Source organism: Aethalodelphis obliquidens, unplaced genomic scaffold (genome assembly GCF_003676395.1).
Source record: "Aethalodelphis obliquidens isolate GAN/ISIS:26980383/991018 unplaced genomic scaffold, ASM367639v1 scaffold62, whole genome shotgun sequence".
Classification (NCBI taxonomy): Eukaryota; Metazoa; Chordata; class Mammalia; order Artiodactyla; family Delphinidae; genus Aethalodelphis; species Aethalodelphis obliquidens.
Genome location: NW_020838006.1, coordinates 10,908,861 through 10,932,376, shown reverse-complemented (window position 1 = coordinate 10,932,376; position 23,516 = coordinate 10,908,861). Strand labels below are relative to the sequence as shown.

The 23,516-nt window shown below is 43.4% G+C and overlaps 1 protein-coding gene across 5 annotated transcripts in view; it reads left to right on the top strand.

Moving 5' to 3' along the window:
* The first annotated feature begins 11,623 nt into the window (after window positions 1–11,623).
* The window catches only part of SNRK (SNF related kinase), a 61,130-nt gene continuing 49,237 nt past the window's right edge, over window positions 11,624–23,516 (top strand). The window contains exons 1-3 of one of the 5 annotated variants that reach the window (XM_027088312.1): window positions 11,671–11,738; window positions 15,131–15,180; window positions 15,750–15,841. Coding sequence is in view for 1 of the 5 variants with exons in the window: in XM_027088311.1 (XP_026944112.1) it covers window positions 11,649–11,738; window positions 15,131–15,180 (140 nt within the window). In the remaining 4 variants the exon portion in view is untranslated. Of the gene's footprint in view, window positions 11,739–15,130; window positions 15,181–15,749; window positions 15,842–23,516 lie in introns of those variants that run through there. The other 4 variants (XM_027088311.1, XM_027088314.1, XM_027088313.1 and 1 more) reach the window with 4 other exon arrangements.

Genomic DNA, 23,516 nt, shown 5'->3' with positions numbered 1-23,516 from the left:
AAGCTATTTCCTGGTTTCCTTTTCTTGACTCAGCTGGAGGAGAAATAAAGGAAGAGTTCAAAGTTCTGGAAACATGAGTGCTAAGGATTTCACGTATTATTATTAGATAATAATATAGATAGATAACAAGCAAAACCTTGTTATCTGTGTTATATAATTACTTATAATCTCTCCTGCCTAAAACAAATGTGGGTAATGTCTTCTGGAAAGATACAAAAGTGTCGTGGCGTAGAACACTATGAATTTATTATGAGAATTGGGTTGGGGGAGCACTGGAAATGGCACATTGGACCCTGGTAGAGGAAGGCTCCTCCCATAAAGAGGAAGACTTCTGGAATCAGAAATGAGATTCAGAAGTAGCCCTGGGTTGGAACCAGAAGGTATAAGTTCTCAGGAATGGTTCTGATTCTGAAACATTGCAGTCTCAGCCTAGAAACTTCAACCCTTGGGGTGTCAGACTCCACAGGTGTAAAACATAGAGGATTGGATTCTGTTCATATAGTCCCCAAATATTTATTGAGCACCTACTACATGTTAATATTAGCCTATTAGAGAGAATAATAGGAAGTGATTTTTGGTCCTTGACTGAGAGTGGGAGGGCAGGAGGATGGCTCACAGTCTGGTGGAAGAGAACAGACAAGTTATTAGATGTCTATGACAAAAGCAAAGTTCTCTTGGGAACATCCAAGAACATATGGGAACCATCCTGGGGGGGGGCCCACAGGTGGACAAGAACACAGGTGTTGGGTAGGACTAGCATCTCTAAAGTTCCCCTGAAACACTGTGCTTTAAAGTACAGACACATGGGGGCTTCCCTGGTGGCGCAGTGGTTGAGAGTCCGCCTGCCGATGCAGGGGACATGGGTTCGTGCCCCGGTCCGGGAAGATCCCACATGCCGCGGAGCGGCTGGGCCCGTGAGCCATGGCCGCTGAGCCTGCGCTTCTGGAGCCTGTGCTCCGCGATGGGAGAGGCCACAACAGTGAGAGGCCCGCGTACCGCAAAAAAAAAATAGTACAGACACGTGACATTGCTTTATATTCTCGTTTTGTGATTGTATTGTTTGTTTTCACTTTTATGAAAACAACACTGTGAAGGAAGGAAACAGAATTCAGGGACTTTGACAGGATTTTCTTTTTAAAATTGCTTTCTCATTTTTGTTGCTATTAGCATCTAGAATGCAGGAAAATCCAATTAAAGTAATAATTTCAAAAAACAGTTTATACAAAATGTTATAGGTAAAAGTGGAGGAAAAAATACAGGGAACCCCTTCATGGCTCACCTGATTCTGTTTCCTCTGTACCCTCTCCCCACCTCGCCACACACAATATTTGTTTGGCTTCTGCTGGAATATTTTAAAGCAAACTCCAGGCATCATTTCATTTCATCCATAAATATTTCAGTAGGTATTCTATCAGGGAAGAACTTTTTCAAAATTCATAACCACAATGCCATTATCATGTGATATAATACCTAGAACATACCATATTTTCTTAATTAACTCAATACTTTTTCAGTTGTTCCATTCAAATCAGGATCCAAACAAGAACTACACATAGTATATGATTGAAAGGACCCTTAGGTCTCTTTTATTCAGTAATGGTTTTTTTTACGTTTTTTTTACGCCATTCCCTGAGGAGGGGGAGAAACGCCTTCCCCGTTTTTTTTATGCCATTCCCTGAGGAGGGGGAGAAATGAGTCATTCATCCAGTAGAATATCCTACATATGGATTTGGCTGGTAGTTTCCTCCTGGTGTCATTTAACTTGTTCTTCTATTTCCTGTAAACTGGATTAGATTTTTTTTTTTCTTGGCTTGAAAACTTCATAGGAGATGCTGTGTACTATCTGATGTATTACATCATGAGGCTGATTGTTCCATTTTTAGAGATGTGAAAATTGATCAACGTGGGCTCAGGTGTTATCAGCATGGTCCATCCAAAGTTCCCTGTCAACCTTTTACTTAATAGTTATTAATGATCATTGGCTAGATTCTTTATTTCATCAGGTGTTCCCAAGTGGTGGTTTTCTGATTCTACTATTCTTTCTGTCTTTATCAGTCATAATTCTTCTATGAAGAACTCCTGATCATTTCTTTGGTTTCTTTGAAATACAGTTCAAACAAGGAAGGCAGAATAAATGCTTGGTTATTTCCCTTTATCTATTTTTAACTCATTTTAATGCATTGTAGTCAGTGTTTTTTGATGCTCACATTGTCCCCTCCTTGGCTAGTGAAAGTCCCTTCAAGCTGACCTTTATGTGTTTTGACCTGACCCTAGTGGGATTTGATACCTCCTTGCTTTTGAGAATAAGTGTCTACAGCTATTTTCCGATGTAGTAACTAAACTTGGAAAATCCTCAGTGGCCCTCTGTCCTTTTTTTTGCCTATACATGACAAGTAATGGTTTATACTAGTTGTATCAGTTAGGAATGCTTTCTGCTGTAAGTAAGCATAAAGAACAAACAGAGTTTTCAATTTTTGCACAGCACAAAAAGTCTGGAGCAGGCAGCTGTTAGCATTTGTTCAGCAGCTCATGAGGTCCAGAGCCAGCATCACTGTGATTCTCTTGGCCTCTCCTTCATGGTTGCAAGATGGCAGCTCTTGTTCCGGGCATCACGCCCACAGTTGGGGCAGGAAGAAAGGAGAAGGCCAGAGCCAGCTGCAGCTGTCCCTTTGTATCAGAAAAGCAAAAGCAAGGGAGGCTGGGAAGTGAGCAATTCATTTTGCTGGTCTTTATAGTCAAGGCAGGCAAGGGAGCGGGGGTTGAAGTGAATCTAGGGCTACTATTTCTGGGAGAGTGATCTTGAGTCCTGAACCAACTTTCCCTATTTGCTTTTATTTTTTATTTTCATATGAAGTGTAACACTCCTAAATTTGGAAGCGGGGTGGGACAGCTAAAAAGAATTGTGAGTTGGAAATGAGGAAAGCATTATTTGCAAGGCTGCCCTAAGGAAATAAGCGCCTGCCATTTTGACATCCATGATGGTTCAGCATGGCTCCGTTCAGTTATAAGATGCCACCTCCGGGGCCAGGGTCCGCACTGCCAAGTGTCCTGTCTCCTCGCGTGTGTGTGGGGACAGACCAGTCTCACCTTCGTGAAGACAGACACTGCTTTTGAGCTGCAGTGATTCCCTCTGATGCCTGAATACCTTGTGGCCCCAGTTTCACCAGAGGATGCCCAACCTTCACACTGTTTTGGCAAAGACCAGTGTTAACCTTCAGCCAGCACTCTGTGCTGACGTGGAAACGCTGAGCTTACTCTGCACTGACTGATACGTAGCTGCTGCCTGGAGCCTCGGAGTCCTGCAGCCTTGGTCATCCCGGCTCCTCCCTGAGGAACTCACCGGCCCTGCCCAAGACCTTCTCACATTCCAGCAACTGAGGGCTAAGGCCCGGCCTTGTGGGGGCCTGAAGACCCTTCTCTGGACAACACTAGGGCCATCCATTCTGGGTCCACCATTTAGTGGTCACGTGGCTCTGATTTTTAAATATTTCGAATCTCTCCCATGGGAAAGAATACTTGTTATTATTCCCACTGGTCATTTCTCTTGAGTGTCCATGGTTGGAGGGCAAATGCGTAGTTAATGATGACCAACTCAAGGAAAAGAGGTGGATTAATTCCATCACTGATAGTCTTGGTTTCCTCAAGGCTAATTAATAAGTCATTTGATAGAAAACTCAAGCTACTTTGATATGGGGTTTTTTTTTTTTTAGTGTTTACGCTGCAAGTGAAAGAAGCTAGACACAAAAGAACACACTCTGTATGATTCCATTTATTTTTTATTTTGTTTTATTTTATTTTATTTTATTTTGTTTCTTGGCTGTACCGCGTGGCTTGTGGGATCTTAGTTTCCCAACCAGGGATTGAACCCGTGTCCTCGGCAGTGAAAGCGTGGAGTCCTAACCGCTGGACCACCCACCAGGGAATTCCCTGTATGATTCCATTTATATGAGGTTGAAAAAGGGGAAACACCCTTGGGGGGAATGCTGACAGGGAAGGGGCATCAGAAAGCTTCTGGGGTGCTGGCCTTGTTCTTTTCTATGATCTGGGTGTTGAAACTGCCTGGTCACTAACCCAATATCCATCCTCTTCTTTTCTCCTGTCGGAGCCCTGACATCCTTGTTGAGGCTGGGGTGACATGTGACAAGCTGAAAATCACATTTCCTAGCCTACTTTGGAACTAGGGGTGGTAACATGACACACTTTTGGCCAATGAGATGTAAGTGAAAGTTGATGGGACTTCCAGGAAATCTTCAGGTGGACAGGCTCTGTGGGCCCTGCCCTTGACCCCTCCAAAGTGCACTGAGGGTATGGTGTCCTCAGCCTTGGCCATCCCAAATGTACATTCATGTGCTCTTATGTAAAATTCCCCCACATGTCACCTGTTTTGTGGTTTGATTCACTCCTTCAACAAATAATTACTGAACACTTACTGTAAGTTGGGCATGTGCTGATCAGGGGTGTTACAGATTCAGATGTCCCCGGGCCAGGCCTGTAATTGGAGATGTAGGTCTAGGGTGAAGGGCGAGAGCAGATAAATTGGAGGACCTAGACCCTGGCTAACAAGGAGGATGGGGGGAGAGTCACTACCCAGCTCTTGCTGATGGTTTGACATGTAAGAAATTCAAATCTCAAGTTGCAAGGTCTTCCCATTTTTCAAGAGAAACCAGAAATCTTTTTTTTGTTTTTAAACCAGAAATCTTGATTTTATTTGATTTTTTTCAAAATTAACTCTGCCATGAGGCAGGACTTCTAGCTATGGCAGAGGAAAACTGGAGGAAGTTGGTGTATTCGTTTTCTGTTGCTATGTAACAAATCAGCACAAACTTCGCAGCTTAGAACTCAGAGTTCTATAGGTGAGAAGTCCAGGCACACTCGACTGGGTTCTCTGCCTAGTGTCTCACAAGGCTCAAATTAAGGTGTTAGCTGGACTAGGCTCTTATCTAGAGGCTCTGGAAATGGATCCACTTCCACATTCATTGAGGCCAAAGATATGACAATATACCACCTGAGCATAAACACAAAAATCAAATCCAGTAACATATAAAAATGACCCAGTGGGATTTATCTTGGGAATGCCAGGTTGATTTAGCATCTCAAAAATAAATGCAATACATCATATTAATATAATAAAGGCCAAAATATACTCGGTCATGTTAATATATACAGAAAAAGCATTTGTCAGAATTCAACACTCATTCATGATAAAACTCTCAACAAACTCCAAATAAAAGGGAATTTCTTCAGAGAGATAAAAAAGAATCTAAGAAAAAACCTACAGCAAACATCCTACTTACTAGCAACAAGACTAAAGGTGTTTTCCATAAGTTTGAAAACAAAGCAAGGATGTCCACTCTCAACACTTCTATTTAATATCACACTGGAAGTTCTAGCCAGTCAAGAAGACAAGAAAAAGAAATTAAAGGTATCCAGTTTGGAAATGAAGAAATACAACTGTCTTTATTTGCAAATTATTTGACCCTGTATCTGCAAACTACTAGTGAATCTTAAAAAACCAACTAGAACTAATAAATGAGAATGTCAGAGGATACAAAAACCAATAATATTTCTACTGATAATGAACACTCTAAGAATGAAATGAAAACAATGTAATTTGCAATAGCACTAAAAACAAAATACTTAGAAATAAATGTAACAAAAGATGTATAAGAGGTAAAAATTATAAAACACTGCTCACTAAAATTTAAAAGATCTAAATAAATGGGGATATATACCATTTTCATGAATTGTAAGACTCACTACTGTTAAGATGGCAGTTCTGCCCAAACTGATTTATGTATACAATTCCAATCAAAATCACGTTTGGGGGGGTAGAAATTGACAAGCCGATCCTAAGGTTTACATGGAAATGCAAATTACCTAGAATAGCAAAACAATTTGGAAACCAACAACATAGTTGGAGGAATATTTTACTCATTTTCAAAACTTATTATAAAATAATAGTTGTTGAGACTGTGTCACAGTGGTGTAATGACAGACACATATATCAATGGAGATGAATAGAAAGTCCAGAAAATCCTTATGTTTTTGGTAAATTGATTTTCAACAAAGGTGCCAAGGGAATTCAATTGTGAAAAGATATTCTTTTTAACAAATGGTTCTGGGACAATTGGGTATCCATACGCAAAAGATAAATAAATTAAAAAAATTTACATCATGTATAAAAATTAACTCAAAATCAATTACAGACTTAAATGTTAAATTGAAAACTATAAAACCTGAAAAAACAAATCACAGGAAAAAAATCTTTGTGACTTTGGCTTAGGCAAAAATTTCTTAGATATGATACCAAAAACACAATTCATAAAAGAAAAATTTGCTAAATTGTAATTCATTGAAACTCAAAACTTTGGCACTTCCAAAGATATCATTTAAAGTATGAAAAGACAAGCCACAGCCTGGGAGAAAATATTTGCAAATTATGTATCTTATTAAGGACGTGTATCTGAAATATATCAAAAATTCTTATAACTCAATAAGACAACCCAGTTAAAAATGGGCGAAAGATTTGAATAGACCTTTCACCAAAGAAGATATTTGTGTGGCTAAAAATAACATTAAAAGATGATCAACATCACTAGTCATTAGGGAAATGCAAATTAAAATTACAGTGAGATACCACCATACATTTATTAGAATAGAGATAATTTAAAGTCTAATAATACCAAGTGTTGGCAAGGATGAGGAGAAATAAGAACCCTCATACAGGGCTTCCCTGGTGGCGCAGTGGTTGAGAGTCCGCCTGCCGATGCAGGGGATGCGGGTTCGTACTCTGGTCCCGGAGGATCCCACGTGCCGCGGAGCGGCTGGGCCCGTGAGCCATGGCCGCTGGGCCTGCGCGTCCGGAGCCTGTGCTCCGCAACGGGAGAGGCCACAGCAGTGAGAGGCCCGCGTACCGCAAAAAAAAAAAAAATACAACATAAAAAACCCCTCATGCATTGCTGGTGGGAACGTAAAATGTGGTACAGTCACTTCAGAAAACAATTTGTCAGTTCCTTATAATGTTAAACATAGAGTTACAACATGACCCAACAATCCCATCCTGCAATACCCTAGAAAACTGACAGCATGTCCCCATTAAGAGTATATGTAAATATTCACAGCAACATTATCCATAATAGCAAAAATCTGGAAATAAATGAAATGTTCATTACCTGGTACATGGATAAAGAGAATCTAATGTATCTATCTGATGAATACTATTCAGCAGTAAAAAGGGATGAACTACTTATACATGCTACAACATGGATAAACATTATGCTAAGTGAAAGAAGCCAGGCACAAAAGACCACACATTGTATGATTCCATTTAAGTGACTTTCTAGAAAAGGCAAATCTGTAGAGATGGAAAACAAATCATTGGTTGCCAAGGGATGGAAATTGGAGTGTGCAAATGCACAGGAGAAAACTTTTGGGGAGTGATGGAAATATTGGGGTGGACCGGGGTGATGGTTGCATAACTTTATAAATTTACTAGAAGTCATTGAATTACCACGTATTAACGGTGAACTTTATGGTATGCAGATCATACCTCAATAAAGCTATTAAACAAAACCATTAACTCTTCCAATTTTAAAATGTTCTTGGGAATTCCCTGGCCGTCCAGTGGTTTAGGACTCTGAGCTTTCACGGCTGAGGGCCTGAGTTCAATCCCTGTTTGGGGAACTAAGATCCCACAAGCCGCAGGGCATGCCCCCCCCCCCCCCCCCCCCCCCCCCCCCGCAAAATGTTCTCAACTAATTCAAATTCTTAAAGGACCTTTGTGGGAAAAAAAATACCCCAAGTTTATGGCGCAAGCCCTTGGGCTGCCTACTTGCAACCCCAGTGCTAAGCTGCATGAATAGAAATTTAAATAAAATAAAATCCTTGTCCTCCGGGAGTTTAAGATACAAAGGGAGAAAATGGAACAGTAAACAGTTACAAAACCCTATGATAAATCCTACAAGCAGGATGTGCAGGGAGGTTTGGGTCCAGAGAATACCTGGCTCTGACTGAGCAGGGCTGGGGGTGCCACAGATGAGGCTGGACACTCAAGTGAGGTGTTGAAGGGTTCAGGAGATTGCAGGTGTAGAAAGTGGAGCAAAGGGGTGGGTGACATTTCCAGGCAGAGGGAACAGAATGGGCCAAGGCTCGGAGGTATGAAAAAGCAATTCCCTTTCTGAGAACTGAGAAGGTTGGAGATGTGGTTCACCTGGAGATAAAGAACAGGAAAGCAAGGCAGGGGCCAGATTGTGAAGGGCTTGGCAGGCAGTGTTAAAGTCTTTGGACAAAAGATTAAGCAGAATTTATTTGTTGGAGGAATATGGGCATCCTTCTTGTGGCCTGAATTAAACTTTGTATATCTTGGAAACATCATATTGCACTAATTTTAAAAATATCCATTAATATACTGCTTATCATGTGCCAGGCACTGCTTTAATACTTTATATAAACCACCTTAATCCTATCAACAGTGATTCTCAAATTCTAACCTGCATCAGATTCACCTGGAAGTCTTCTTAAAGCAGAGAGTTTCTAATTTAGTAGGTCTGGAGTGGAGCCCGAGAATTTGCATTTCAGTCCAGTTCCCAGCTGCTGCTGCTAGTTTCCGGGGAGCACACTGGGAGAACAAGGGCCTTACACCCATCTTATAAGAATGATATCATTATCATCACCATCATTCCCATTTTACAGAAGAGGAAACAGATGCAAGGTTAAGCAGTCTGCCCCCAAGGCCATATAACTCTTGGTGGTGGGGCTGGCCGTCAATGCTAGGCAATGTCTGCCGTGCTTCCCAGTTCACAGGTTGCAAACAAACAGAGTTAAGGGCTGGCATTTTCAATCCTTCATTGCAACTATCAAAAATACATGACACACAGACACTCACGCACAGGCCTTAACTGACATCTGAGATAAAAGAACTAGGGATGCTAACTGATGCCAAGGGGGTAGTGAGGGAAAGTCTTTGAGAAACGCTTGAGTCCATTCCAATGAAGTATTATTTTCGTCCTACTGGATGAAGCCAGGATTCAGATATGCTCAAGTATCAATGTACAAAATGACTAATTAAATACGTAAAAGGAAATCATTAAATGTCACAACTCAAAACTGAAATGTACAAGTCCTCAATCTCTGTTGTTTTCAATATATTTATTTTAAATGTTTTATAAATTATGAAAACAATATCTAGAGAAGATAACCTTGTTATACGTGCTGCTTTGGTGGGGGGGGGGTTGTCCCAAGAAGAAAACGGCAATTCTTTCGTGAATCGGCTTGCTTTTCACATCTTGATCTAATTTGTAGCATCTCCCTGGTTGCCTTCCAATAAACAACTTCTTCCCTAAATTGGTGGCATTATGTTATTTCTGAGATCTGAATCACAGAGACTGTAGTCCAAGCCTGCATACTCCATCTTGTCGTTTGTGTAGAGTGCTGTATATCTAATTAAAGCTTCTTACAGGTCCATAAAAAGACCTAACATTAAAAAAGCAGTCTGGTTTGGAGAAAGCCCCAGGGCAGAATGAAGGAGGGGCTTCTTCATTAACAATAAACACATTTTCTTGAATTCAAAGTTAAGCAATCATATATTAATTTGTACTTGAATATTTTTAAATGTTGCCTAAGCATGATCAGATCATGTTACCACATTGATGGTGCGGGACTGAAAACAGGTCAGGTTCTTGCCAGCAACACTCCAGCTTCCCAGGAAACACTGGGGATAAATAAATGATTTACCACGTGGCCAGGACTGCAGCCCTCTCTCTGGAAGAGAATTTGAGCCAACTTGATTTAAACCAAGGTATTATTCTATTCCTTTTCATTTATTGTTTTGCTATTCTTATGCCCTGTTGCCCTTACAGAATTTATTCAAAACCTGAGTTACACAGCAGCAATATAAATACTCTATTTTCCAAGGGCTTATCTACTAAGGCCATTGTTTTGTGGTTACTGTTCTATCTCAGGGGCTACAAACCTGGCTTGGAGGTCCTCAACCACCGGAATTCCCTTGGGAGACCATTAGCGTGGTATTTTTTTCCCTTCACTTGGTTTACAGGGTTCCCTGAATAGTGATATCTCCCTAAGGAGAAAAGTGCAAGGCCTTCCCGTTTGCCAGTAACAAAGGAATGAATTCCACAAACCAAGTTAGAAGCTCTTGCTTAACATACTGCTAGAGTTAGAATGTCAGTGTCAAAGTGAGATTATTCTTTTATGACCTTTCTAAGCCAGTGTTATCCCAGAGTTGGGGCCTTGACTCAGCCCTGAGGGGCAGAGGTCCACCTGAGGCCTACAGCCCCAGGCTTTCCCCAGCCAATGATCCATGACCCCATGCCAGAGCCTTAGGGTAACTAGGAGTCCCCCTTTAACCTTCTGTTATTACCCTGAGGGTTTGTACCTCCCAACAATCCACTCTTGCTTCCCAGTCGTTTTCGGACGTGCAAAGTAGATGCCAAGGAGACAGTCTGAAAAGAAAAGTCTTCTCACATTTGCAGGTCAGCAGAGACATTTGCTAAAGCCATCTAGATTTTTCTTCTCCGTCCAGTCAATTTAATCAAACTTGGAGCATCTAAGCAGCTCCCGCCTCCCCCCACATTGTGTCCTTCTTTGCTAGGGGTCCTTCCTTGGGGGAGGGGTGGGGAGCAGGGAGAATCATTAAGGGAAAAAGCAGGTTGGAGAAATCTGGCATCTGGCTTGTCACTCCCTTCCAGAAAACCCGGAGAGCTGATCTCCATTGCGCGCCAAGCTTCCAAGGGTGGGAGACGTGAGCCCCTGCCCCTGTCTCCCACCCTCCCAAACCCTCCTCTCCGGCGAGCGCTAAGTTCCCTTCGGGAGCCACCGACCCGGTGACCATGCCGCTGAACCATCCAGTGCACAGTTAATGCCTGGAGTGTTCTGAATCCCTGACTTCACATGCTTTAATACTTCCCACGACCTTTCGCCTTTCCACGCTTTTCCAGAGGAGGCAGCCTGGCCAGGCAAGGGTCTCCGGCTGACCTTTAAAGCCAGCGCTGCATTCGGATGCTGGGCTTTTTCTCTTTTTTAAAAATGGCAACAAAATCAACAAAATTCCTTCAAATTGGGTTCCCAAAGAGAAGAAACTGTAAAGAATATGTATGTGTATACATGAATGTATATTGAATTTTTTCCCTTTCCTTGCTTAAACTTGGGCGGGAGATGGGGGGAAACTTTAAAAGGTTAAAGCGCCTGGCGCCCTCGGCCCCGCGTCCCAGGACCCAGAGTCTGGTGAGGACGCGATCCCTTCCCTCCGATTTCCCCCGACGGCTTGCGCTACTTTTCTGGGCCATTGTCCCATGTCCCTAGTGCTTCCTCCTTCATCATCCCTTCTGTTCGGGCACCTCGCCCGCTTCCTACCGCCAGCCGCAGCCCAGACTCGCTGGGGTAGGGATGATGCCAGGATGCCCTCCAGCAGCCCGCGCGCCGGAGCCCGCAGGTGCGCCCCGTCCCTCCCTGCCCGCGGCCCCGCCCAGTTCCTCCCTGCCCGCGGCCCCGCCCCGTCCCTCCCTCCCCGAGGCCCCGCCCCGTCCCTCCCTCCCCGCACCCCCGCCCCGGCGTCACGTCACAGTGACGCGCGCCCCGCGCAGGCGCAAGTCGGTCCCCACCCCCTCCCCGCGGACGGCCGCCTGTTCGGTATTATGATTAGCGCTGGGTGCGGGGATTCGGCGGCCGGGAGGGAGTTGTCGGCGCCGCGGCCGCTGCGGACGGACTCCCGCCTGCTGGCTGAGGTAGGGGCGAGCGCGGAGCGCGGCCGGGCGCGGCGGCCGTGGGCGGGGGTGGGGCCGGCCTCCGCCGCCGTCGCCTCCGCCGTTGCCGGGCGCCGGAGCCGGGCTCCCGCCGCAGGCGGAAAGTAAGTTGCGCGCTCCGCGCTCCCCGCGCCGGCCGCGTCGCGCGCCCGGGAGGACGCGGGGACCCGGCTGCTGCGGCCCCGACTCCGCGCGGCGGCGGCGCGGCCTGGCGGCGGCGGGGCCCGGATGGGAGCCGGCACTGCGGCGGCTGGCCGCGGGCGCCCGGAGGCCCTGCCCTTGCGGCCGCGGCGGGATTGCGGCACCTCGGGAGGCGCCCGCATCCCCGCGCCCCGCCCCGGAGCGGGCCGAGTGCGGCGCCCGCTGGGCTCCGCTCCCAGGTTTTCTTGTGCGGTGTGTATTCTTCACCAAAGGTGTTTTCCTTTTTCAAAAGAATCTGGAAATCTGGCGTAGCAGGGGGGTTCCTTGCTAAAACTGCAGCCGTAAAATAGAATGGGGATATTGTTGTCTGTAGAGAAAGGGCATCGGGGTAAGGAAGGAGGAGCAGTGCCGTTCCCGAGGGACAGCTAGAATTTTTCAGATTGGAAAACCTTCGTTCTTTTCCATAGTCATCGCCTGTTGATATCTTTCTGGACCGTTTTACAGAAACCTTCCTGCCTTTTACTTGGACTTGGGATCCAGGAAAGTGACAGCCTTTTATCCTGGGGGGCGGGCGGGGGGTGGTTCCTGGAGCTGTGCTGTTCCAACAGTTGCATCAGATAAAATTCAATCGCTTCATAGGGAATTCGGTTCAAGTCCAGTATTTGGAGGGGAGAGGAGGGATTTAGCAGTAGGGTTCTTCAACCTATAGCCGTCTGAGGATATCGGATTTTTCACACTGTCAAGTTACTTTTTTCCCCTCCCATTTAATTGAGTACATTTCCACAGTTTTAGGAGCAGGTGGTAAAGCTGACTTAATGCGTTTCACGTTTTATGGTGAAAGGTGAAGCATGGCTAGCAGGTGATGGAACTGCAAATGTTCTGCATACTGATCAGATTCCACCTGATTCCTATCAAGCATCAGTTGCCTCAGTTTGGGTTCCTTGTATGGGGTTGGGGTGTTCGTCCCAAATCAGCCTAATTTATCAGAATGTATATCGGTGTACTTAAACGTCTGGGGTTGTCAAGGCTTATGTAATCAATTTGTTAATTTATAATCTTGTTATATGGCTCTCCAGATTTATAAAATCATTCCCTTAAGGAAATCTGTCTTCACCGTCTGCTTAAATATTTCTCTTGGAATTGGATTCCTGGAGAGAAATGTTCTGTACTAGTGGTGATTAACGCATACTAATTAGACAAGTTTAAAAAAAAATCATGTTGATTCTTTTGACTATCTAATTGTCTCTATTAGGAAAACAGGTGACATTCCCATTTTACAGAACTAGAAATGAGAGAAATGACATTCCCAAGGTCACTTATTGAAGCAGTGTAGTAATTGAAAGTCAGGTGCACTGTGTTAACTTTTCTTAATACTCCATCTTTAAGGCTTTCCATGTAGGGAACTTTGACACCGTTATATTTTTTAAATTTGCACAGTTTTTATTTTGTGCAGAAAAGTTACTCTCACCATATTAATTTTTTTACTATTTTTAGTAAGTTTTTCTGTATTATTGCAGTAAGATCCATTTGTATAAAACATACAAGGACTCAGAAGTTATGTAATTTTTATTATTCTAGAACAGAAGTATAGAGTGAGACTTTATGGGTCAAATGTAATCCCATAATCCTAAAATGAAGGCTTTCAAATGTCCTTATTAAAAGTGAAGGGCTTTCAGATATTTTTACTGGGCGCAGGAAATACTATTGGTCTAAACTTTACTATGGAGGTTTCATATAGAAAGTGAAACCAAATAGAAAAAAAACTTTATTTTGGAGATATTGAGCAGCCCAGGTTCTAAGCACTGGTATAAATAAGGCTTGATTTCTTCCCTGTAGCAGCTTGTCTGAGCCTAAGAACTCATTACACAGCCCAGGAAGAAAAGGGTACAAGTACGCTTTCCACATGGTCAGAATTTTAGGAATTAAAAACATAGATGTGAGGAGCTCTGAAGACTTGATTTTACTGCATGCCAGCTGTTTGCCTAACAAGCAAGAGGTAGAATTTTTAGCTAAGATGCTTTTATAAGAAAACTAATTATTTAGAATATGGATACTTCCCAGTGTGCATGTATGTGCTGGTCAGCTCTTAGAGCAAGTTAGGTGGAAAAGTTGAGTGGTTTGTAGCAGTTTTGAAGGTAAACTAACCTATGATCATTTATTCATGGAGCCTTTGTCTACTTTTGGGACCCTGGGTTAGAGGATAGCAGTAGAAAAGTGAATAAAAACTAGTTTCTGCCTTTACAGGCTATTGTATTTTTTGTTTTATTTATTTACTTATTTATTTATTTTTGGCTGCGTTGGGTCTTTGTTGCAGTGATTGGAGACTCTTTGTTGCGGTGCGCAGACTTCTCACTGCAGTGGCTTCTCTTGTTGCGGAGCACGGGCTCTAGGCGTGCAGGCTTCAGTAGTTGTGGCACGTGGGCTCAGTAGTTGTGACTCACAGGCTCTAGAGTGCAGACTCAGTAGTTGTGGTGCACGGGCTTAGTTGCTCCGCGGCATGTGGGATCTTCCCGGATCAGGGCTCGAACCCGTGTCCCCTGCATCGGCAGGCGGAATCTTAACCACCGCGCCACCAGGGAAGTCCCAAGCTATTATAAATTATATTTACACCAAGGTAAACAATAACAGTAGGATCAAATGCTGTGGTGAGACATAGGCAAGACCCCTGGGCAAGGAACAGTCTGACTTGGGAATGCTTCACAGAGAAGGTGATGGTTGCACCAGTCTTGAAGGATGGGTAGAGTTCCCAGGCAGAGAACAGGGGAAAGGGCTCCAAGGGTTCAGGGAGGGTGAAAAGACAAGGTCAGGTGGTGGAGGAAGAACTTAGATCCAAGTGGGTGAAAGGGAGTTGAGGAGGTAGAGACAGGGTGCAGCTGTTTTTGATTTTTTTAAGACTATGGAAAGGAGGGGGGAGGAATGGGGCAGTACCTTTGGGGATGGAGGGGGACATGTTTTATTTTGTTTTCGTTTGGGAAGAGCCGGTGTACAACCTCTCAGACTTGATGGCCTCACAGGCGAGCCCTGGAAGTGTGTTGTCTGTTCCGGATGATCTGGAGCTGCATTATTCACACCGCGGATTATTTCCTTATCTTGTTTTTCCGTGTATCTGCTTTGGGTTGAGGCCTTAGATCCTGTGGGAAACCATTTCTTGCTGGTGGTAGGGGAGGAACCTGACTAAAGAGGATTCCTGCTCTATCTTTCCTGAACGTTTATTTCTCTGCTGTTACTTCCAGAGCCTCCTGAGATTCTGCTTTGGCACCTCCAGCGTTTGGCCTCTGCTCAGGTAGGCTCTTTCCTGACAAAGAAGGCCTTTTTCTCTCTCTTTCCTTGTTGTGTCCTATTCCCCAGACTGCTGCCGTGTGACGACAGCAGTTACTTCAGAGTTGGAGGGCATTGGCTGCCCATGCACCATGATGTTTTAAGTTCTGGAGTGTCTCCAGGCTCACAGCAAGATTGGGGGGAGGGGTGTCTGTCTGACTATCTAAACACATAACCCCTCAGCTACATGTTGGCCTGAAATGTGATGTTGATTATGAAATCAGTGCTCCAGAAATGTAGGTTACAGGACATGTAACTGGTCAAATCGTAGCCTCAGTGGGCCTCGGTTTCTCAGTTGTTGACGTGCAGTTACCTTTCTCAAATCCAGAAGGCTGTCAGCTCCTTGGGGCCAGAGACCCCTTCTTTGATTTCTGTATCCCCAGACCAGTGTAATGCTTCACACATAGTCAGTGTACCCAAGAAGTGTCCTGGCGAAGTAACTTTAAAAATCTGAACTTTAGTTTGTTGCCCATTAGTGGAAACCATACCCATTTTATCCAAATGAGTTGGATTGAAATTGCTCTTCATTCATAGAATTCCAGAGCTAGAAGCGAATCTTCCACTCTACACTGCCATGCAGTAGATGCTCAAGAAGTGTTTGTTCCTGTCCTGAATTCCCTGTCTCAGTAAGTGACCCCACCTGCTACCACTCTGCACTAGTCATTCTAGATTGCCCTCTTTGCTTTGCCCCCTGTGCACTGAGTTCCTGGATTCTACTTGCTAAACGTGTCTCCTCCATTACATCCTCGCCATCACTGCCCAGGTACAGGCTGCCCTCATTTTTAAGTCTTTAATCATTTATCTGGAGACATTTTCACTAGTCTCCTTACCTGTGTCCAAGCTCTAGTCTTGCCCTTCCAATCTGATGTTCACTTTGCTGCCAGAGTGGTTTAACTGTCATCTCTGATTGCCGTTCCCCTGCTCAGGATTCTTCCTTGGCTTCTTAGTGCCAGCTTTCATTTGTTCATTTAATAAAGTATACCTGTATATTTTGGGCAGATGCTAGACTTGGCGGGCCCTGGGATGGAGAGCTGAATAAAACAGACGTGCGTCTTACGCGGGCTGAATTTATCATGTAGTCTAGTGGGGGACACAGATTATTAATCACATAATCACACAAATAATTATATAACCACAATTGTGATAAGGGCCATAATGGAAAAGGGCCTGGTGCTGAAAGAGGGCGTGGGGAGCTGCTGTACAGGAGTGTGGGAGGGGAGGGAGAGGCTATGGTCAGGAAGGTGACCTTTACGCTGGGCCCTGAAGCATGGTTAAGGGCTAGCCAGATGTGAGGAATGTCAACTGATGTGCATAGGATACAAGGACCTTTGGGTATCTGGCCCTTACCTACCTGTCTAACCTTGTCTCTTACACTCTGCTGCATGGATTGCTGTCCCAGTCACACTAAGGCCTCTTTCCCACCATGGCCAATTTCAGTTCTTAGCTCAAACAAAAAAATTAATTTCTCTGAGATGCCTCCTGTGAACTCCTGAAGGCAGATTTAGGGGAAAGAACACCTCTTCCAGCCTCCTTGTCCCTTTGAGAGGTGTAAATAATGTGGGGCAGCGGCCTTCCTATTATATCCAGTACAGGCATTTAGGGCAGTTTCTTGGGCCAATAAGGGGTGAGGGTGCCGATATCAAACTAAGATGAGGAGGTAAGTATACAACCCCTCTAAAATATAAGACTCTCCTGAGACGGAAGCCATTTGTGAAAAGTTGGGGAAAAAAATGCTGGGGTGATTTTGATCCCACTCACTTGCTAATATGTATTATCGCCTTTTGACTTCATAATAACTGTCCAAGGTGGTGATTATCTTTGTTTTGTAGAAAAAGACATGCCTGTTGGCAGAAGTTGAGTAATTTGTTGGGCTCCATGTCCTGTGGTACTCTTTCTTTCTTTCTTTTTTTTTTGTGGTACGCGGGCCTCTCACTGTTTAACTACAGGTTAAACAGTTCTCTCTTTATTGGTATAAAGCATTATGAGTACTACAGAAGACATTTAGAATGAGAATATTCAATCTACAGTTTCAAGGCTTGATTTTATCCTTTGTTCCCCTATTCTGTGAGCATTTGCTAATCCTCTTGTGAAGAAAAATGCTTTTTCAGAAACAAATGGAGAGAATGTAATATGCAAAAGTACATTAAAATTGCAGCTTTGGTAAGGATAAATTTTTTTAAAAAATAAATTTATTTTTGGCTGCTTTGGGTCTTCGTTGCTGTGCGCGGGCTTTCTCTAGTTGCGGCGAGCAGGGGCTACTCTTCGTTGCAGTGTGCGGGCTTCTCACTGCGGTGGCTTCTCTTGTTGCGGAGCACGGGCTCTAGGTACACAGGCTTCAGTAGTTGCGGCACGCGGGCTCAGTAGTTGTGGCTCGCGGGCTCTAGAGCACAGGCTCAGTAGTTGTGGTGCACAGGCTTAGTTGCTCTGCGGCATGTGGGATCTTCCCGGACCAGGTCTCGAACCCGTGTCCCCTGCATTGGCAGGTGGATTGTTAACCACCGCGCCATCAGGGAAGTCCCAAATTTTTTTTTTTTTTTTTTTTTTTTTTTCCCCCAGTACGTGGGCCTCTCACTGCTGTGCCCTCTCCCGTTGCAGAGCACAGGCTCTGGACGTGCAGGCTCAGTGGCCATGGCTCACGGGCCTAGGCACTCCGCGGCATGTGGGATCTTCCCGGACCGGGGCACGAACCCGTGTCCCCTGCATCGGCAGGCGGACTCTCAACCACTGTGCCACCAGGGAAGCCCAGTCCCCAATTTTTTAAAGCAGAAAATAGAATCTTCCTAAATTGTACTTAAATTACTTGCTTGGTGTTGGCTATTCTGTGCCACTGGGGAGGACTCTTGCCATAACAAAATTGTATGCAAACTCTGAAGGGGAAGTTATTTTCAAGGTGCCATTCAGTTTTTAGATGACCAGTAATTACCTGTCTGTCTTTTGAATGGTTATTTGCCTGCAGTTTCCTTTCTCAAAGAGCAGTTTCTAAACATTTCAAAAAGTTTTTAATGGTATTATTTATTTAACTTTAAAAAAAGTTTTACTGTGCAAAACTTTCTGTTACAAGTTATGTGAATCTTTTTAAATATTTATTTATTTATTTGGCTGCGCTGGGTCTCAGTTGCGGCATGCGGGATCTTTAGTTGCAGCATATGGAATCTAGTTCCCTGACCAGAGATTGAACCCGGGCCCCCTGCATTGGGAGTGTGGAGTCTTTGCCACTGGACCACCAGGGAAGTCCCTGGAATTATTAATTAATAATGTTTATTAGGTAAGTCTTTGGCACTTTGGTGGCATTAGGGCATTTCCTCTTTTTAGTTGATTGCTGGGTCAGGTAACTCACATGGCATGTCAGAATTGGAGGAAAAACAGAAATGTCAAAATAGATTTATTTTAGTGCTATTGTTTCCCAGGAAATTAGAAAGGCCTACGTCAAAGGGGGAGGCATTGTATTATTTCAGGAAAAAATGCAGGGCCCAGGAGTCAATTTAGGCAGCTCTTACTTGGGCATAGGACTGGGGCATAGGAAGTCCTTATCCTATTTGACCCTGCTTTCTCATCTGTTAAATGGGTATTATACTTCCATTGTATTCTTGGTTGTGAGGAATAAATTATATAACATATGTAAAGAATCCAGTGCATACATAGATTCCCAGTAGTTGAATTGTTTACTCTTTTTGAAACCTGCATTAAAACAAAACAGTGGGCAGTTGTGGCAGTAGAAGACATTTTTAAAACTTGAAAAGAGACAATGGAAAGAAAGGCCAACTGTAGTTTTGCTATAAGACTCATTTCTATATAAACTTATTTAGGTTAGTAATAGATTTTTAGGAAAGTAGTATGGGTAATAATGAGAGAGATCTAGTAAGTCAAGACAAAAATTGGTGTTTATGGAACTTTAAAGTGAAGTGTTTTTAAATTGGTTTAAATTTTCTAATGACCTTATTCTTACGTTGCTCGCATCTGAAAACCTAGAGTTTTTCTCTTCTTTTGAGGCCTCATATCAGCTCTGTGATGTGAAGCTCCTTCTGTGCATTTTTAACTCTTTAATGGCACTTGGATTAACCTTAAGTATCATTCAGAGATAGATATGTGGTGAATTATTTAGTCTAGCAAGTTTTCCATTGATTTTGAGAAGCTAAGAGTTCATCACAGTTCCCTAAATGGTGAGCTACTAGGTAGTTTTCAAGATCAGCCTTCCTAACCCTATTAAACTTATCTCACTTCTACCCCACGGCCTAACTTCACGCACGTTGGCGTTCTCCTTTCGGAAGCCATATGCACTTCTCTGCTACCTGTTCCCCCACTGTCAGGAGTGGTGTCTCACTGCTCCTGGTGAAGGGTAAGGCCTGATCTGTGGGTTGCCCCGTCCTTGGGTATCCTGCCTTTGGTATCCTCTGCTCTTCCTTTGACGGAACTCACTGACGTTAACTTGTATAATTGATTGTCTTTTTATATGTAGATAACTTATTTGTAAGATTCTAAAGGACAGGGACTGTGTTGTGTTCTACACAATTAGGGCTCAAATGTTTGCTAATAAAAACAGACTCAGTGTTCCTGTTCCTTCCTCAGCCTGAAGAAATTGCATACTTTGTCCCTCAAGGGTGGTAGAATATTTCATTGAATATGTCTTGTTTGTTAAGATTACATAAATATGTATGTATATTTTCAGGGAAATTGGTTTACTTTATAAATCTCAATGGAAAAGTGAATTGAATGAATAATTATGTACAGAAATTCAAAATTTTAATGTCTGCCTTTCCTAGATTAAAAAGTAGCACACATCTGCTGTGAAAAATTTGAAAAGAACAGAAAAGCATAAAGAGAAAGAAAACTACAATTTTTTTTTTTTTTTTTTTTGCGGTACACGGGCCTCTCACTGTTGCGGCCTCTCCTGTTGCGGAGCACAGGCTCCGGATGCGCAGGCTCAGCGGCCATGGCTCACGGGCCCAGCCGCTCCGCAGCATGTGGGATCTTCCCGGACCGGGGCACAAACCCGTGTCCCCTGCATCAGCAGGCAGACTCTCAACCACTGCGCCACCAGGGAAGCCCCAGAAAACTACAATTTTACCAATTAACATTTTGGTATTTTTAGTATATATGCAGACAAGTTATATGCTTTTAAAGAAATTGGGATCCTATGGCCATGAAATTTGGTATGTGAATTTTTTTACTTAATATTTTATTGTGACAATTTCCCATGAGATTAAATAGCTTAAAAATATAGCAGCATAGTGTTAATGTTGGGTATACCATTTCCTTATTGTAGACCTTTGATTATTTCTGAGATAGATAGATAGATATACTTTTTTTTTTTTTTTGGCTACGCCATGCGGCATGTGGGGTTTTAGTTCCCTGACCAGGATTCGAACCCATACCCCCTGCAGTAGGGCGTGGAATCTTAACCACTGGACAGCCAGGAAAGTCCCTGATTTTTTTTTCTCTCATATATGAATATCACTGAACATTGTTGAATATAAATATTTGTTCATGTCTTTATTTCTTTAAGACATAAATCTAGTAATAAGATTATTAAATCGAGGATATTAATTATTTTAAGGCTCTTGATACAGGTATTGCCAAATTGCTTTTCAGAAAGGTAATTTGCAGGCCCAATAGTGTGAGAGAATCCCCAAATGATTCTGCCTTTTAAGTCAAAGTCAATGAAACGTTAGGTGCCAGTATTTTTGTTAATGGATCAATTTATTTTTCTTCTTTTCCAGCATTCTTTTTTGACCACTTTTTCATGACCATCTTTGTCACAATATCAGTGCGGGGGATGAAAAGACGATAGGGAGTTAAAGTGAGTTTTGACAGTATTAATAAAAGCTTTGGAAGAGAGATTTAGATTATTAAGTTTTTAAATTCTCCATAACTTCCAATTTATATTCTGTTTTCCTGGCAAAGGAGTAATTGTGGGTTGGCTTTATTTATTTTGGAGTAATTTCTACATACCAACTTGTGCTTAGGTCATTATTTATTATGTGGGCACTTTATACCAGGGCTGTCACCATACTAATTTTTTAAATCTCACTTTACCATCAGGTAGAAGTGGTGACATGCTTATTAACTTTTTTGGGTTTTTTTGGCGGTACGCGGGCCTCTCACTGTTGTGGCCTCTCCCGTTGCGGAGCACAGGCTCCGGATGCGCAGGCTCAGCGGCCATGGCTCACGGGCCCAGCCGCTCCGCGGCACGTGGGATCTTCCCGGACCGGGGCACGAACCCACTCCTCTGCATCGGCAGGCGGACTCTCAACCACTGCGCCAGCAGGGAAGCCTGCTTATTAACATTTTTCATCACTTTAATGAGAGGCAATTCTGTTTAGGAATTTGAACTTATTATCTGTGCTGCTGCTCCAGGTTTTGTGGCTTGGATTTTTTTTTCTACAAATACTAACTGCTGTTTTCCATCAGTTAATGGATTGCCTGACTCCTGAATTCATTCAAAAATTCCTTGATGTGTCCTGGAATATAGCTTGTTTACTTAGAGGAAATAAAGATGACTTAAACCAGCACTTTAAGTGATAGATCTGTGTTGGCAACCCAGTCACTGCCTCAAGAGACTGGAGCAGGCTTTTCAGCCTGGCATTCCTGGTTACCTCAGTGGCCCTGAGTCCATTAAAATTGACTACCTCGAAGAAAACTTGCAGAACATACTTCAATAGGCAGTTACCTTCCCTTGAAAAATACTTTATTAGACATTTGGAGGTACATTTTTGTCTATTGGGACATTTCTCAATAAATGGTTGACTGAAATCTTCTAATTTGTAGTTTCCATCTTGATTCCATTCAGTGGCTACAGACTGATACTACCTGATACCCACATAGTAATATTCAGCCAATCCAGTGAAGAACTGTGGATTCTTCCGTAACTTGGGAGGTGTTGACCTGTTTGTGGTTTCTTCTTCTTTTTTTTTTTTTAATTTCTTTTTTGGCTGTGCCCCGCTGCATGTGGGTTCTTAGTTCCCTGACCAGGGATCGAACCCGCGCCCCCTGCAGTGGAAGCGCAGAGTCCTAACCACTGGACCGCCAGGGAATTCCCTGGTTTCTTCATCTTTGATTTATAGCTTATATTGTTAACACCCAGGAGGAGGAGTGCTGTTCTAGAAATGTGGAATGTTGTTTACTTTGGATGAAAGGAGCAGCAGTGGTGACTGCCACTGGGGTTGTGTTTAAAAATAAGCTTGATCTGGAGGTTGTTGATGTTCCTGGAGGATTGAGTCTACTGTCTTCTTTCCAGCCTGTACCATTTTTGTTGTAGGTATCTTTGAAATTTTAGCAGTTAGATCAGGGCAGTAATTTTCATGGAGAGTGTGTTAGTTCCTTCACTTAAGTTGGCTTTTCTCTAAACATACGTTTAGTCCGATATTTCCCCTAAGTAAGAGTAACAGTGTTCATTTTTTTCCCCTAAGTAAGAGTAACAGTGTTCATTTTTTTGGTGTTTGTAAAAGATACCAGATAATTTCCATGTATAAGAAGCTTAAATGCAGTTTTAGCGTGGCTTTATAAAAACTCATCTTTTAGCTGTATGTACTGGAGGGAGGGTATTGGCACAGATACTCTTTTTCAAGCATGTAATTTGTTTGGGAGGTTTTTGTGTATTTGAATATTCGTGGTCTGGTTTGGGGGGGAATTTGTAATATCCCGAAGTGTAGAGAGGCTATAGAAGTAGCCTCACTTTTGCACATGGCTCTTTGTGTGACCGGCTTTCTCATGCCATGGACTGGTTGATAATGAGTATCCCCACGGAGCCACGTTTGCTCCGTGTGCTCTTCCTCACCTCTCCTAGGGAGAGGTGTGAGTTGGAGACCTTTGTTTGATATACAGACCACACTGCAGTGGTGAAGATATCAGTGAAAAGCCAGAAGTGAATTTTGACAAGAATAACAGGGTGAATTCCGACTTGACAGTAGGTTTAACAGAGGCTGGTTTTACAACTGTTTTCAGCAGCTTGCAAAATGTGTGTAGGGCCGCCCACACTTCCTTCCTCTTCTCCAGCCACACCCGCACGCCTCAGTTGCTTCTGTTCTCTTTAGTAAACTGGGAGAACATCGGTGTGTTCTTGCAACACATACTAGTACTTGTTTCTCAAACATGGATTTCCATATTATAAACACCCTCTCCTGGATGGCCTGTTTCATTTAGGTCCTGCCTAGCTATATGCATGTGTGAGCACATGCTGAATAAGAAGACTGCTTTAGAATGGCCTAATTTAGTGCTTTTGCTGGTTTAAAAGATGTCATCTTAGCTATGCAGTCATTAAAAATAGTGATTTAGAAGAACTTAGTGCATGCAAAAATATTCATC